Consider the following 13185-nt stretch of genomic DNA (forward strand, 5'->3'; position numbering starts at 1 on the left):
AAAAATTAAAAAAAAAAAAAAAGAACAAAACTGGCTCAGGCGGTCAGGAAACCAAGGACCATGCTACATCAAAACACATGCAGAAGCTCGGCCAAGGTCACGCCAGCAAGAGGCGGCGGCATGTGCAGAGGCCTCGGGCGGCTGGGAGGAGATCAAGGACAGGAGAGAGGCCCACGGGCGGAGGCAAGGCAGGCCATCCCGGCCCTACCCTTGACGGGGGGTTTCGTTCTTATCCCCAGAGCAGTGGGAGCCACCCTGGCTCCGAGCAAATGGTGCCACTGTCCCATAGTGCTGGGAAAAGGGCATGGAGTTGCTGTGCGGAGGAAGGGACTCCAAGAGGTCATGAGAGGGTACAGGAGGCCAGTGGGGAGAGTGGGGGGCAGAGGGGCGGAGGCCCTAGATGGGGAGAGACCTGTGACAGCCTGGCTGTGGGAGGTGAGGGCAAGGGCCTTGTACCAGGATCAGCAGTGAGGCAGCCTCCCCGGAGGAGGCCCGAAGGGGGGGTGGTAGACACGGGTTCAGTTCTGGATGCTCTGACTTCCCAGCAGAAGAGAGGACAGGGACCAGGCACGGGAGACACAAGCTCTGGCTTTAGTGCAAGCTTCTGGAGCAGGCACCAGAGGGCCAGGGAAGCTCCCTGTGAGCCTCTGCTAGGCAGGACCCAGCACAGGCAGCCTCCCCAAGGCGGCTCTGTGGCCGCGGACCAAGCCGCCTCGCCCTCACCGGTCCCCCCAGGGCCCTGCCCACACTCGCCTGTCCTCCATGATGCGGCACATGTTGTAGATGGCACTGTGACCCAGGTGGGTGCCCAGAAGATTACGCATCAGCTGGGAAACACAGCACACCATCATTAGAGACTGGCAGATAGGAGCCCCGGGCCCCGTGGGCCAGCCTCACGCAGCCACTGTTCTGGAGCCCCCCAGGTCCGGCTGGCCCTCCACCACCGCCTCCCAAGCAGAGGCAGCAGCTTCCAAAATGCCCCCAAAACTCTGACCTCAGCTCAACCGCCTGGGAAAATGCTACTGGATTCCCCTCCCCAGGGCACGGTCTGGCCACCTGAGACTCAGATGGCCATTCACCGGAGAGACAGGCCTTGTCCTATCCATCCAGGAAAGAACTGTCCAGAACAACAGCTAAGACCCCCACCTTCCAGCAAGGCTCACAGAGCTCCTTGACGTTGACGGTACGACAGAGAGTGACGATGAACAGGGGCAGGCTCTCAGCCGGCAGACAGTTGTAGCAGACGACGGCGTCCAGCACCTGCAGAGAGACCTGACGGGGTGGAGAGAGGGGTCACGTCGGCCCTGCCCCACCTCTCACCTGCAGGGGGGACACCCTCAGCCTCCTTCCCGCCCTCGTCTAGTCAGTGACTATCACACCTCCCCACTGCCAAAGCGGCCTTCTTAGAACGAGAGTGACGAGTGTCACCCGTCACTGTGGGTCATCCCACCCTCAACCATGACCCCCACGGCGGAGATCATCCAACCAATCGTGCTTCCTACTCTAGCCAGCCCAGAGCCACACGACCAGCGAAGGGCAGTGCAGGCCTTGACCCCAGAGCTTAGGCTGTCAAGCACTATGCCAGCTGGCCTGCCCGGAAGGAGAGGGAGAGGAACCGCCCCTGGGAGGACCAGCTACTGACCTCTATGTCCACGGAGGACACAGTCTGGACGCACAGCAGGCAGATCGTGCTGTTGGAAGAAATGCCAAGTCAGTGGAGGGACGTTTCCCAGAAGCTGCGTGGCTCTGTCTCCCTTTCTGGTGACTCTACAAGTCCCCCTTGTAGGAAGGACTCATCCCCCTCAGGGCTCCGCTCACCCACTGACAGGTGCCCGCTCTGTGCCAGCCACTGCTCAGGGCTGGGCATACAGACCAACAAGACCCCACCCGTGCCCTCATGAATTTCACAGAGTGTTTCGAAAGAAATGATGCCAAAACTTATGGTCAAGAAACATCGGGCAACGTTACTCGTCTATGAAAGAGAAAATGCTATCGTTTTATCAACTGAGCTAGAAGGTGGCCGTGGCTGCTCCAACCTCTCCCCTCGTTTGCTGACTTCAACAGCTTTATTCCCAACACAGAGCTAAAATAAAAGCCCGAGGCGGCAGGACTGCGGTCGGAGGAACGTTATCGGAACTGTTCTTACTGGACCATTGATGCGATGTATTCATCCAGGTAACAGCTGTTGAATTTGACCAAGTTCACAAGCACCAGAAGGAACTCTGAGGACAGGCCGATGTCCATCCACTGCAGCACAAACCCAGCTGGGGGGAAGGGGAGGACAATGTACTGCCCACTCCCCTCCTCCCCGGGAAGACACCCCAGTCCCTCTCACTGCAGCCAACCGCAGCCCTGGCCCCCGTGCGACAAGACGCCGTGCACGGAGCCGACAGAGGCTTGCTGGAGCCCAACAGGTCAGCACGTCACGGACCCAGGAATTTACCAGCCCCCACGACGCACTGAGGGCATCTAGGCTGAGAGGCAGTAGCAGAGTTTGTGCGTTTGATGCTCAGAGCCCGGGATGCGGGGCTTGTGAGCATCACCAAGCACGCATCCAGGAGGCCAATTCCTGGCCCCCTCCCCCTCCCCGAGTGCCTCTCAACAGAGACAAAAAGCCACTCTTGACTACTGGCCAAATAGCCTCAGAAAACCCGAGGACAGGCTTCAAGTCAGCACCTGTCCTGGGGACCAACTGACAGCTGAGGCCCATCTCTGGCCCCGAGTCAGACTGACTTGTCCTTCGTCTTCTCTCCACAGCAGCGATAAGAAACCTCAAGTCCCAGAGAAACGTCACCCCATCAGGACAAGAGAGGAAGGCCAGCCAAGGAGAGGGCTAGGAGGTCAGGCCCGGAGCAGAGGACCAGGAAGGAGACATGGCGAGATGGCCCCAGCGCCCCAGAAACCCAGAAATTAGGGCACTCTAATAAAACAGACTGATGCTGGGTCAGCAGCACACTCTCCCTACAAAACACTCAGACCACCTGCTGCCCCGCTAAAAGGCCTCACTCTCCAGGGATTCTGAGCCAGCGGGGCTGGAGTGAAGCCCAGGACTGTGCATCTCTAACAGGCTCCCCGGGAGATGGGCAGCTGATCTAGGTTGCACACAGGTGAGCGGAACCTCGCGGTACCGCGCCCTCTGCAGGCCATCCCTGTAAACTGCAGCACTCGCTCTCGGCCTCAGCAGCCTTGCGACAACCCGGATCAAATTTGATCCCCAATGCCAGAGAAACCTCACACCCGACACGGCACCCACCCAGTTCTTCTTCCAAATATGTGATGTGTCTCCCATTGTCTGTGAGGGCCTTGAAAACTTCCAGTCTTTCATGGAGATCTTCGTTAGAGGGGTAATCCTTGATGACCTTAAAGAAGAGGGCCCTGAGAACGCCCAAGCGGTCCCCCTGAAGGTAAAACCACAAGGTCAGCAGTCCCGCCAGGACCCCCAGCTGGGGTTCCGGAGCAGCTGTGGGCCATGCAGGAAGTACACTGGGCTCCAGGACTCCTGACCCCGGGACCCTTTCTCCTTCCCACAGAAAGGACTGTAGGGGGCACACTGGGCACATCGGAGCAGCTCCAGATAGGTGTGCGTATAGAGCGCCTACTGCGTGCGAGCTCCGGGCACGGTGGTGGCACACAGCAGGGGACAACACAGTTCAGGCCCTCATGGGGCTCGTGGCTGGGAAGAGACACGTCTGTGCCCCACGATGACAAATACAGTGTAACCGCACTGGGAGGCGACAGGCCTCTGCAAGCAGCTGGAGGACCAGAGGAAAACTCCAAGAGGAAAGGGTGCCTTCCAGACAGGAATGGTGAGGCCGCCCGCAGTTCTAGGGAAGGCTGACGGGAGCCGGGGCAGGGGGATGGGGGCAGCCAGAGCACATAACTACCGTTCCCTCGTGGCAGGCACGCCCCTGACAACTTACACGAAACGCCTCACTGACACCCCAAAACGCTCCTGAGAAGGAAGGAACGAGCACCCCCATTTGCAGGAGAGCCAGGGGGGATGCGCACTCAGGCGGTCCTGCTGCGGAGCCCCTGGGAAGCAGACCCCCCCTGCCCGGCACCGTCATCAAAGGTGAGAGTCCACGCACAGCACAGCAGGGGCCGTCAGCGGGCCGCCCCACGACACCCCCTCCACCCGTCCCAGCTCCGCCGGCGCACACACCCGCCGTTACCTGCCCCTGCACGATGGCCTTCAGCAGAGCCAGCACCGCATGCCGGGCCTCCGGTGGCCGCTCTGGCTGCAGCATGTCCTCGACGGCCTTCCAGAGCGCTTCCACTGCATGCTGCCACCAGCAGGGAGGGGACAGCAATTAGGGTGTGCTGGCCCCTCAACTCAAGGGACAGTACCGTGAGCAAAGCACGGAGCCGAACAGTCCTTTGGACGTAGAACCCACTCCTCTCAAGCCCATGCCTCGTGTACCGGGCACAGCCCTCATGACCCTGAACCTGACACAGGTGTAGCTCCAAGCTACTTAACCCCACCGGTCCCGGCCACAGCCTGTGGGGAGGGAGGAGAGCAGCAGGCTAGGGGAGTCGTCCCGGCTGCCCCAGAGATCAGCCAGGAGCCCCCTTTCGAGCTTGCCGAAGGAGGCTCAGAACCAGGCGGTCCCAAGTCTGCAGCCTGAGGCAGAAACCCCACTTCCCTGGCTTCCCTGTGTACACACACCAGCTGAGGGCCGCCCTGAACCACACCATGGCCAAGACCTCCGTGTGGGCTTCTGGAATCTGCCTCCTCTCACTAAGCCCCACTCAGCGCACGGAGAGGGATCCTGTTCCCCACGGCCACCCAGGGTCAGCCTCTCACACGTCACCTTCTCTTCTCCACGTTAACCCTTCGACCAGGGTTTGCTGACCACTCACCCTTTCCTGGGCTCACTTCTCTTAGGAGGGGACTAAAACGTCTCTTAGACGTTGTCTCATCGACATCCTGACTACTTCAGCATACTCTGGAACCTTCTCCTCCTTTGTCCCATGCTCAACACTCCTACTGATGCAACCTAAGCCACAACAACAGGCAGACACCGAGCCTGTGGACTCTGCCAGCCTCTCGGGCTTATCTGTCTACTCAGGCGATGGCAGCCGGGCCACTGCACGCCCACACCCACAATTTCCCAACACAGATGCCTACTGTCACATTTATTCCGGCTGACGAGTAGCCCGCAAGTTTTAGACGACCTGCCGTGGACATCTTGGTTGCTCTCCCCTCCCCCTTAGCAAATGCCAATCTGCTAAGTCCAAGTCTCCCCCCAAGTCGCTCACGCAAACTCGAGACAAGGCTGCAGCAGAGCTCTTGACGTGCTCTCCTGACAGCTGCCCACTCTGTCCTCGGGATGCCCGGAGAGAGCCCGCAAACATCTGCCCGAAACAAGCAGACACCTCTCCCCAGAACACACCAGAACTGCTAAGCCTTGACTCACGCTCTTTGCTGACGTTCCTTTACTTCCCTGCCCCCAAGTCTGAAACGTGACAGGGCACCCAAGCACGTGTTTTCAATCGCCGTAAACCCTGTCTTGGAACTGCCGGAAACGCCTCAGTCCCTCCGCGTGTGACTGACCCCTAAGAGTTATACTCCACGCGTTTCCAGAAGATTCCCCATCACTAAGATGCAGGTTAAGCTTAGCAGTTAGCGGCCAACCCCGTTCCCAGAAAGAGCCGAACAAGCCCTCCCAACAGCTCCCCGCCATTCAGCAGCCAACCGAGGCAGACCTTACCTCTTCAAACTTCTTCGTTTTTGCAACTTCACAGATCTGCCCTATCACCCGGATACGATTGTTGAGGCCACATTCAACGCTCAGCTCCTGGAGAGACACGAAAGAAGGCAAAGGGGCCGGCGCTCAGGCGACAGGTCTCCACAACCGCCAATCACAGACCACGCCGAGAGCTGTACCGCATCTCCCACACTGGAGATTTGCTGCGGGTCCTTCTGGAATCAGGAATCGCCCGGAGTTTACTGCTCCGTCTCAGTGGGGTGATCATAGACCACTCGTCTTTTTCAAGGCTGCGTTTCTTTGCGTTGAGATGAAATTTACATAACAAAATCAGCCATTTGAGGAATTTAAAACTGTACAATTCAGTTTTTAGTACATTCACGCTGCCCGCAACCACCTCCACTAATTCCAGAACATTCTCATCACCTCAAACCTGGGAGCAGTCATGGCGCGTCCCCCGGGCCCCGACAAACTTTCTGTCTCTATGGATTTACCTGTTCTGCCCACTTTACAGACATGGAATCACACGCTGTGTGGGGGCCTCTGTGCCGGGCTTCTCTCACTCGGCATGTTTTCAGTGTTCACTCACGTTATGGCAGGGGTCAATGCCTCATTCCCTTTACGTTTTGTTTACACGTTCACCAGCCGATGAACGTTTTGGCTGTTTCTGAATGGGAAACTTCACAAGGGCAAAAATCCGACATTTATAAAACACGGTGCCAGGCGTGTGGTGGAAAGATTCACACCACACACACGGGAAAACAAAGACCCGCTCCTCCCAGGAACTCACAAATTACCAGTTAACGCCTGGCTACCCTCCTGATCACAAGGGGAAGCCGGCCATGGCATTTAGGCCATGTCCGCAGGATAGGTTTTCCTGCACTAACGCCTGAATACTACCTCTAGTGTGCTGGACCAAGTCCCCGGGACCCTGACTCCCTGAATCTCCGAAGGAAAGACATATGCCTCTGCGCTACTGGGGACAGCAGCCCTGAGCAGCCGGTCGCCAGCAACCCATCTCTGGCAGAAGCTGGTGAGGGACCAAACCCAGCCTTCCTCGCACCTCCCGACAGGCTGGCAGGACAGACGCAGGCAGCTCACTCACTCTCAGGATTTCCGCCGTGATGATAAACTCCGTCTGCTTGCCCTCTGCAGACCTGGGGTTTGGCCGCGGGGTTCCCAGCCCAAACAGAATCCTGAACTTCTCCTTCAAGCCTGAATCCTTGCTTGTCGGCTTGGCCATGGTGGGCAGGGACGCACCAGAGGCCGCCTCTGCGCCGAGGAAACGAGCAGAGATCTCAGGAGCAGCTCCCCTGCACCTGCCCCGCTGCAGACCTCCGGGACCCCAGGACCCCCAGGCCTGGCCAACAGCAGGCCGGCTGCCGCGCCGCCCGACTGGGGGCACAGGGTGGAGTCCCCGACGTTCGCCCCCTCTCTCTTCCCCACGTGGGGGCGGCCTGTCGGGGGGTGGCGCCGGAAGCAGAGAGCCCCTCGCACCCGCTCAGTTTTAACATCAAGGAGCGCTCGCGGCTCCAGGCTCCGGCTGCGGTGGGCTCTGCCGAAGCCCGGGACCCGGGACACCGCGGGGTCCGCCCCCGCCGCCTCAGCGCCGAGCAGGGCCCCCCGGTGCGGCCGCCTCCCCCTGCCCCATCGGGGTCGGGCCACACCGCGGGCCGGGACGGCGCCTGCGGTCGGGACGCCGCGAGCCACTCACCCCGCGCCGAGCCCGCCGCGCGCAAGGCTCCCCGGCGCGGAGAAGGGAGCGCACCCCCGGCAACCGCCCCCCGCCCCAAAACGGGCCGCCGCCGGAAGCTCGACCTGCACTTCCGGCGGCGGGCGGGGGCCGAAGGCGGCCGCCGAGCTTGCTGGGAGTCGTAGTTCCGGGCCGCTCTGTGGCGGAAATGCGGGGGCGAGCGTCACGTAACGTGGTCACGGGGGCCGCCGGGAAGTGTAGTCCGCAGGACTCAAGCATGAACGCGACGGGCGTGAGGATGGTGACCCGGAGCCGCAGCCGGGGCCCGGGGGCCGGGCCGCGGGGGGGTGGGGAGAAGGCCGCGCCGCTCTGGAGGGGAGAGGCGGCTGCAGGTAGTGCCGCGCCCGGATCGGAGCCTGGGGAGAAAAACGGGGGAAGGGGCCTGCAAGGGGCTGGGGACTGGGGGCTGGGATTCGGGGTCGCTCCCACGTGCGGCCCTGGCTCCCACCCTGCGCCCTGTTCCTAGGACACAGGGGCAGGGGTCCCCAGGGACTGGGTCCGGGCGCTCCCACCTCCCCCATCATCGTCCTGAACTGAGATATTCCACTTGTGCCAAGCTAGCTGTGGGCCGACCAGCCTTATCCTCATAGCTGCTTCCCTCTCAAAGAGACCAGGTGCCGCGGGCACGTGCAGCCGGAAGTCCTCTTTCCCCGCTGGCTAGCGGGTGCCTCCCGGGGGGCGTGGTCTCCGCTAGGTTTATCCTCGTAGGCATTAAGGAGCTAGGAACTGTGGGGTGAGCAGGACCCACAGGTCCCTGCAACGTGCCCTGCAGGGCGGCCAGAGGGGGCTTCTCATAGGCACCCAGTGAACTTAGGGGTAGTCCAGACAGGGAGCTCCACTGTGATACAAGCATGGCGGAAGCACTGGGGCAAGAAGTCTGTGACAATGGCCGCTAGGCAGGAGCTGTGATGCTGGGGTGGAGTTTGGAGTTCGCCGCGAGTACAAGGAAAAAGCAATGAGGAGAATTAAACAGAAGTGATGCAATCTGTTTTTGGGCCAGAAATTTCTCTCTGGCGCAGTGTGGAAACTAGATTGGGGGGGGGGGGCCACCACGGCAGAGGCTGTTGGTAGAGTCCCCCTGTGCTAACGCAGACTTGGTCAGGAAGGCAGTGGCGTAAGGAGGGCTGAGTCGTCAAAGTGTGGCCTGCAGAGGCCAGAGCACCCCCGCTGCGGTAGATGGTTGTGGAGTGAATGATGCTGGGTGAGTAGCAGGTAGGGCACCGCCCACACCCCACCCTCACCTGTGGCCCCTGCTGAAGGCTCGGAATGGCACTATTTGCAGAAGGAAGGAAGAGCCCCAGCCCTTCGAGGCATCGGCGGAAGACACAAAAACTGAACGTGGCCTACGATCGCGAGGAAGAAGACACCAAACCCCCCAGGGCACCAAGCTGGGAGCCCCGGGACTGGCGGCAGCAGCTGCTGAACATCCGCGCCATGAGGAGCGGGAAGGACGCACCTGTGGACTGGCTGGGGGTTGAGCACTGCTACGACTCCGACGCACCCCCAAAGGTAGGCCGGGGCCCCAGCCGCCTGGGGACGCCCTTCTGGACGAGACGCCTGCTTCCTCTCAGGCCTCGGGCGGGGCACAGCCTGACACGTGGCAGCTCGTGGCTGACGCCCTCACCTGCAGGACCTGGAGCGCCGGCCGGCATCACCTGCTTCGTTGGTGGCCGCTCAGCAGGCCAGGACTACCTGTGCCCGGGGCTTCCTGCTCCGTCTCCTGCTAGCAGAGGCCCAGGCGCAGCAGGCCAGCTCGGTAGTGTTTGCTGAGAGTTCCTTCCACTTCATGGCCTGGAGCCTGATCCTTAGACGAACTCGCCTCTAATCCCAGCCCTGCTGCCAGGGACCTGGGTGCACGTAGTTGTTTGGGCTTCATCTGCTCACGTGTGACACAGATGGTGTTACTCACGAAGCAGTCACAGGCACACGTGCAGCCGTTGGCTGTCGAGCGCCCATGTGCCAAGTGGGATTCTAAGCGCTGCGATCGTTCGCTTACACCTTCCAATGATCCTGTGAGGTAGATACCGTGGTTGTCCCCACATCACATGTGAGAAAACAGAACAACGCCAGGCCGGACCCCGCATGCACTCGGTTGGCCAGGGTGGGTGGAAGGTGGACGCCCTACGGGTGGCCCAGGGTCACAGGTGGAGGTGGTACAGGGTTTGGCTGGGGCCCGGCCCACAGTGAGCGCCCAGGACCTGCCACTCCCCTGGTCCCTGTCACTGTGCAAGCAGGTGCGGAGGTACCAGGTGCTGCTGTCGCTGATGCTCTCCAGCCAAACCAAAGACCAGGTGACAGCGGGTGCCATGCAGCGGCTGCGGGCTCGGGGCCTGACAGTGGACAGCATCCTGCAGACGGATGACAGCACGCTGGGCACGCTCATCTACCCCGTCGGCTTCTGGAGGGTGAGCCCACCGGCCTGGAGGCTGGGGTGCAACCGGCCTGGGAAAGATGTCAGGAAGCTGAGGGGAGGCCGTGGGGGTGCAGGAGGCCAGGTGGGGCATCTCAGGCCACGGGGACCTGGATGCGAGTTCCCGCTGGAGCCCCTGCCCCACTCACTGACCAGCAGATGGACCCAGGGCTGTGGGGCCTCCCTCCTTGGCCTTTCCTGTTTGCAGCCCACCCCTTCCTTCCTCCACCTCCCCACCCAGCTGACTGGCGCTTCCTTTCCTCCCTGAGGCTACCCACCTCTCCCTTTGTTTACTCCAAGCCTCCCTGGAGTGCGTCACCCTCCTCTCTGGAGCCCCAGCAGGCCATGGAGCACTGGGTGGCGAGTGGGCGGATCTGTTGAAGGCAGCCAGGCGGGTGGGGCCGCTTCCCCTTGGCACTGGCGTGGGCCGCAGTTTTGTCAGATGGTTTTTAAATAGCCCTCTCCACTCAGGCACAGAATGGGAACCACCCAGCTGGCCTGGCGGCTGGAGGGGGAGCCCCAGGCTCCAGCCTTCCTTCCTGAAGGCCCAGGTGCTGCTGAGCCATGGCCGGCCCGCTTAGCCTACTTGGTTTCTGGGAGAATGACGGGGCAGGGGACCTGGGCTAGACCCCGCACGCATGTCATTGGCCCAGGCGGGTAGGAAGCAGACAGGCTCATTCCCTCGGCTCATTCTCACCTCCTGGCAGGATGATGCAGACAGGTGCCTCTGAGGGTGTCTTGGGCAGGTGACAGGCAGCTCTGGGCACCTGTGGCTCTGCCTCGGCACTCCACTGTCCACTTCCAGGGCTGACCGCCCCCTCCACCTTTCAGAGCAAGGTAAAGTACATCAAGCAGACCAGTGCCATCCTGCAGCAGCGCTATGGCGGGGACATCCCAGATTCCGTGGCAGAGCTCGTGGCACTGCCAGGCGTTGGACCCAAGATGGCACACTTGGCCATGGCGGTGGCCTGGGGCACCGTGTCAGGCATCGGTGAGTGGAATACACCCACAAGGACGGTGGGGCAGGGTTAGCTGCCATCGGGGCTCCCCACGTCCTGTGATCTGCAACCCCAGCTCACGTCTCCTCACCCCCAGCTTAGCCCAAAGGGTCAGAAAGACGTTTCCAGCACTGAGCTGGGCCTGCCTTGCCTGTAGATGGGTACTCGTGGGAGGAGATCCTGTGTGCTGAGCACCTACTGTGTGCTGGGCTCTGAGAGGCCCTGGGGACGGACTCAAGGTCTGTGCGTGGCATTGTCGGAGCTGGCCCAGTCTGGGGCAACTGAGCAGACTTCCTGAGGCGGTGATAACTCAGTCAAGAGCTGAGGAGTGAGGTGGGGCTGGCCAGGCAGAAGGAACAGCATCCACAAAGCCGTCAGATGGGAGAAAGACCGGTAGGAGGTTCAAGAACGGGCACCGCAGGGGAGGCACGGTAAAGGCAGGGGGAGCCTGGGGAAGGAGAAAGGGCTGGGGATACAGGGAGGAGGAGCTGGGGGGGGGGAGCCCCTCCTGGAATCCATTTCCTGACATTGGTGGCCCTCCGAATGAGGACAGACCCCAGTTAGGGTGTTGCTAATGTTTCAGATCTTTGCCCAGAGTGTTGGGGCTTCTGAGGCCAGGCAGCGGTAGCCTGGCCAGCCCAGAAACCAGGGCTTGACCTTGATTTCTCTGTGTGCCCCCACCCCTGGCTCCTCTGGAGCTCCTGCAGGAGCTGGGGAGGAGGTGAGAACTTCCCCAGCGCTTCCCCGGCTACTAAAGCCTGGTCCCTGGGGTGGGGACCCTTCTGAGCCCTGCGCCCAGATGGAAGGGCAGCACAGGGCTGAGGGCCCTGACTGTGAAGTTAAGGCTGGAGACCCGGCAGCCCCAGAGACTGGCACTGGGCCAGGCAGGGGGCTAGGTCAGAGCCTCCCCGCTCCCCACTACCCCCACAGGCTTCTGCAGCCGCCAGCCTCTCAACAGATACTTGAGCTTATCTTGACAGTGGCTGTCCTCAGCTGCCTGAGTCCCAGGAGGGGTCCCGCAAGTCTCCTGGGGGAAGGGCCCACAGCCCAGGCGACCCGACTTTGGGAGCAGCAGACACACCAGGAAGAAGTGTCAGATGTCACCTTTTCTGGTTGTCTGTGGGCATGGCCACCTGTAAGGAGAAACTGGGAAGGGTAGGCCTCTGGGTGACAGGCGATGTGGTCACCTCTGTGTTACAGAGGAGGAAACTGAGGGTTGGTAACCCACCAGTGCGACCCCTATGCCTGTGTGCTCTCCCTGTGCTCCCAGGGTGCCCTCCATCAGGGTCTGGGGAGGGCCTGAGCCTTTTTCCAGACTATCGGTAGCCGGGGGGAAGGGAACAGATGTGAGACTCACTTTCTCTTTTGCGAAGTAGAGAGAAGGCGGGGACGGGCGCTGGCAGGAAAGAGGAAGCCCCCGTGAGCAGGTGCCCAGGCCAAGCCCTGGGGTGGAGCAGGGGCTGTGGCCCAAGTAGATGACAGCTGCAGGTGGCCTGGCCACACTCCCTCTGTCCCGACCATGCAGTGGCAGGTGCAAGCTCTGTGGCTCGGGACCTCTTGCCAACCCTCTGGACCCAGCTGTGACCACCCGGCCTGGCGCCCACAGCCGGTGCCTAGACCAGGAGGCACTGCTGCACCCCAGATGGAGGGCCCAGGCCCTGTGGCTCACGCCGCTGACCCGCCCTCTGTGCAGTTCTGGGCCCTGCATGGAAGCCCAGGGCCAAGGTGGGCCCGGGGCTCCGGGCAGGGACTGGGGCCGTCGGGGCCGGCAGGCGTGCCCTGTGCTAAGCAGGTCCTGTCTGCAAGCAGCGGTGGACACGCATGTGCACAGAATTGCCAACAGACTCGGGTGGACCAAGACAGCGACCAGTTCCCCGGAGAAGACTCGTGCTGCCCTGGAGGAGTGGCTGCCCCGGTGCGGCAGGGTAGGGGCGGGCAGGGCTCCCCTCAGTCAGCCGCCCTTGCTGACGCCCCCCTCCACCTCCACAGGGAGCTGTGGGGCGACATCAACGGACTGTTGGTGGGCTTCGGCCAGCAGACTTGTCTGCCCGTCCACCCACGCTGCCAGGGCTGCCTCAACCGGACGCTGTGCCCGGCCGCGCGGGGCCTCTGAGGACCATGGTGCTTCGGCCCCGGACGCCGTTCTGGGTAGTGCACCGCGTGCCTTTGCTGGGGAGCCCCAGCCTGTTTGTAATAAAGCTTGGGAGTTGTTTGCAGTTGGGGTCTGAGTTTGGTTTTGGTTTTGGGTTTTTTTTAAAGTTTATTTATCTTGAGAGAGCACAAGCAGGGGAGAGGCAGAGAGAAGGAGAGACAGAA

General features: G+C 61.5%; 2 protein-coding genes across 10 annotated transcripts in view; one reads left to right on the top strand and one right to left on the bottom strand.

Moving 5' to 3' along the window:
* The window catches only part of TSC2 (TSC complex subunit 2), a 35398-nt gene extending 27879 nt beyond the window's left edge, over positions 1-7519 (bottom strand). For 4 of the 9 annotated variants that reach the window (XM_047097833.1, XM_047097836.1, XM_047097832.1 and 1 more), the window contains exons 1-9: positions 7423-7501; positions 6814-6980; positions 5712-5798; positions 4173-4283; positions 3254-3398; positions 2147-2264; positions 1643-1691; positions 1147-1272; positions 754-827 (exon numbers count right to left, since the gene is read on the bottom strand). In XM_047097833.1, the coding sequence (XP_046953789.1) occupies positions 754-827; positions 1147-1272; positions 1643-1691; positions 2147-2264; positions 3254-3398; positions 4173-4283; positions 5712-5798; positions 6814-6951 (848 nt within the window). In that variant the 5' untranslated portion in view covers positions 6952-6980; positions 7423-7501. Of the gene's footprint in view, positions 1-753; positions 828-1146; positions 1273-1642; positions 1692-2146; positions 2265-3253; positions 3399-4172; positions 4284-5711; positions 5799-6771; positions 6981-7422 lie in introns of all 9 variants that reach the window. The other 5 variants (XM_047097835.1, XM_047097831.1, XM_047097834.1 and 2 more) reach the window with 3 other exon arrangements.
* A 144-nt stretch (positions 7520-7663) lies between these two features.
* Positions 7664-13085, top strand: NTHL1 (nth like DNA glycosylase 1). The gene is made up of 6 exons (XM_047098011.1): positions 7664-7793; positions 8744-8970; positions 9696-9866; positions 10703-10862; positions 12679-12784; positions 12859-13085. Exons 1-6 carry the CDS (start codon positions 7679-7681, stop codon positions 12980-12982), a joined length of 903 nt encoding a protein of 300 aa, XP_046953967.1. The 5' UTR covers positions 7664-7678; the 3' UTR covers positions 12983-13085.
* Positions 13086-13185: the final 100 nt, after the last annotated feature.

Source organism: Lynx rufus, unplaced genomic scaffold, assembly GCF_022079265.1.
Source record: "Lynx rufus isolate CCGP_SWC_20201006 ecotype Redwood Valley unplaced genomic scaffold, mLynRuf1.p SCAF_43, whole genome shotgun sequence".
Taxonomy (NCBI): Eukaryota; Metazoa; Chordata; class Mammalia; order Carnivora; family Felidae; genus Lynx; species Lynx rufus.

Bases quoted from the DNA above. Each gene is read 5' to 3' on its own strand.
- NTHL1 (XM_047098011.1), top strand. From the start codon at position 7,679: ATGAACGCGACGGGCGTGAGGATGGTGACCCGGAGCCGCAGCCGGGGC. The intron at 7,794-8,743 runs GTAGTGCCGCGC...CACTATTTGCAG, and splicing joins GAGGGGAGAGGCGGCTGCAG to AAGGAAGGAAGAGCCCCAGC. The intron at 9,867-10,702 runs GTGAGCCCACCG...TCCACCTTTCAG, and splicing joins ACCCCGTCGGCTTCTGGAGG to AGCAAGGTAAAGTACATCAA.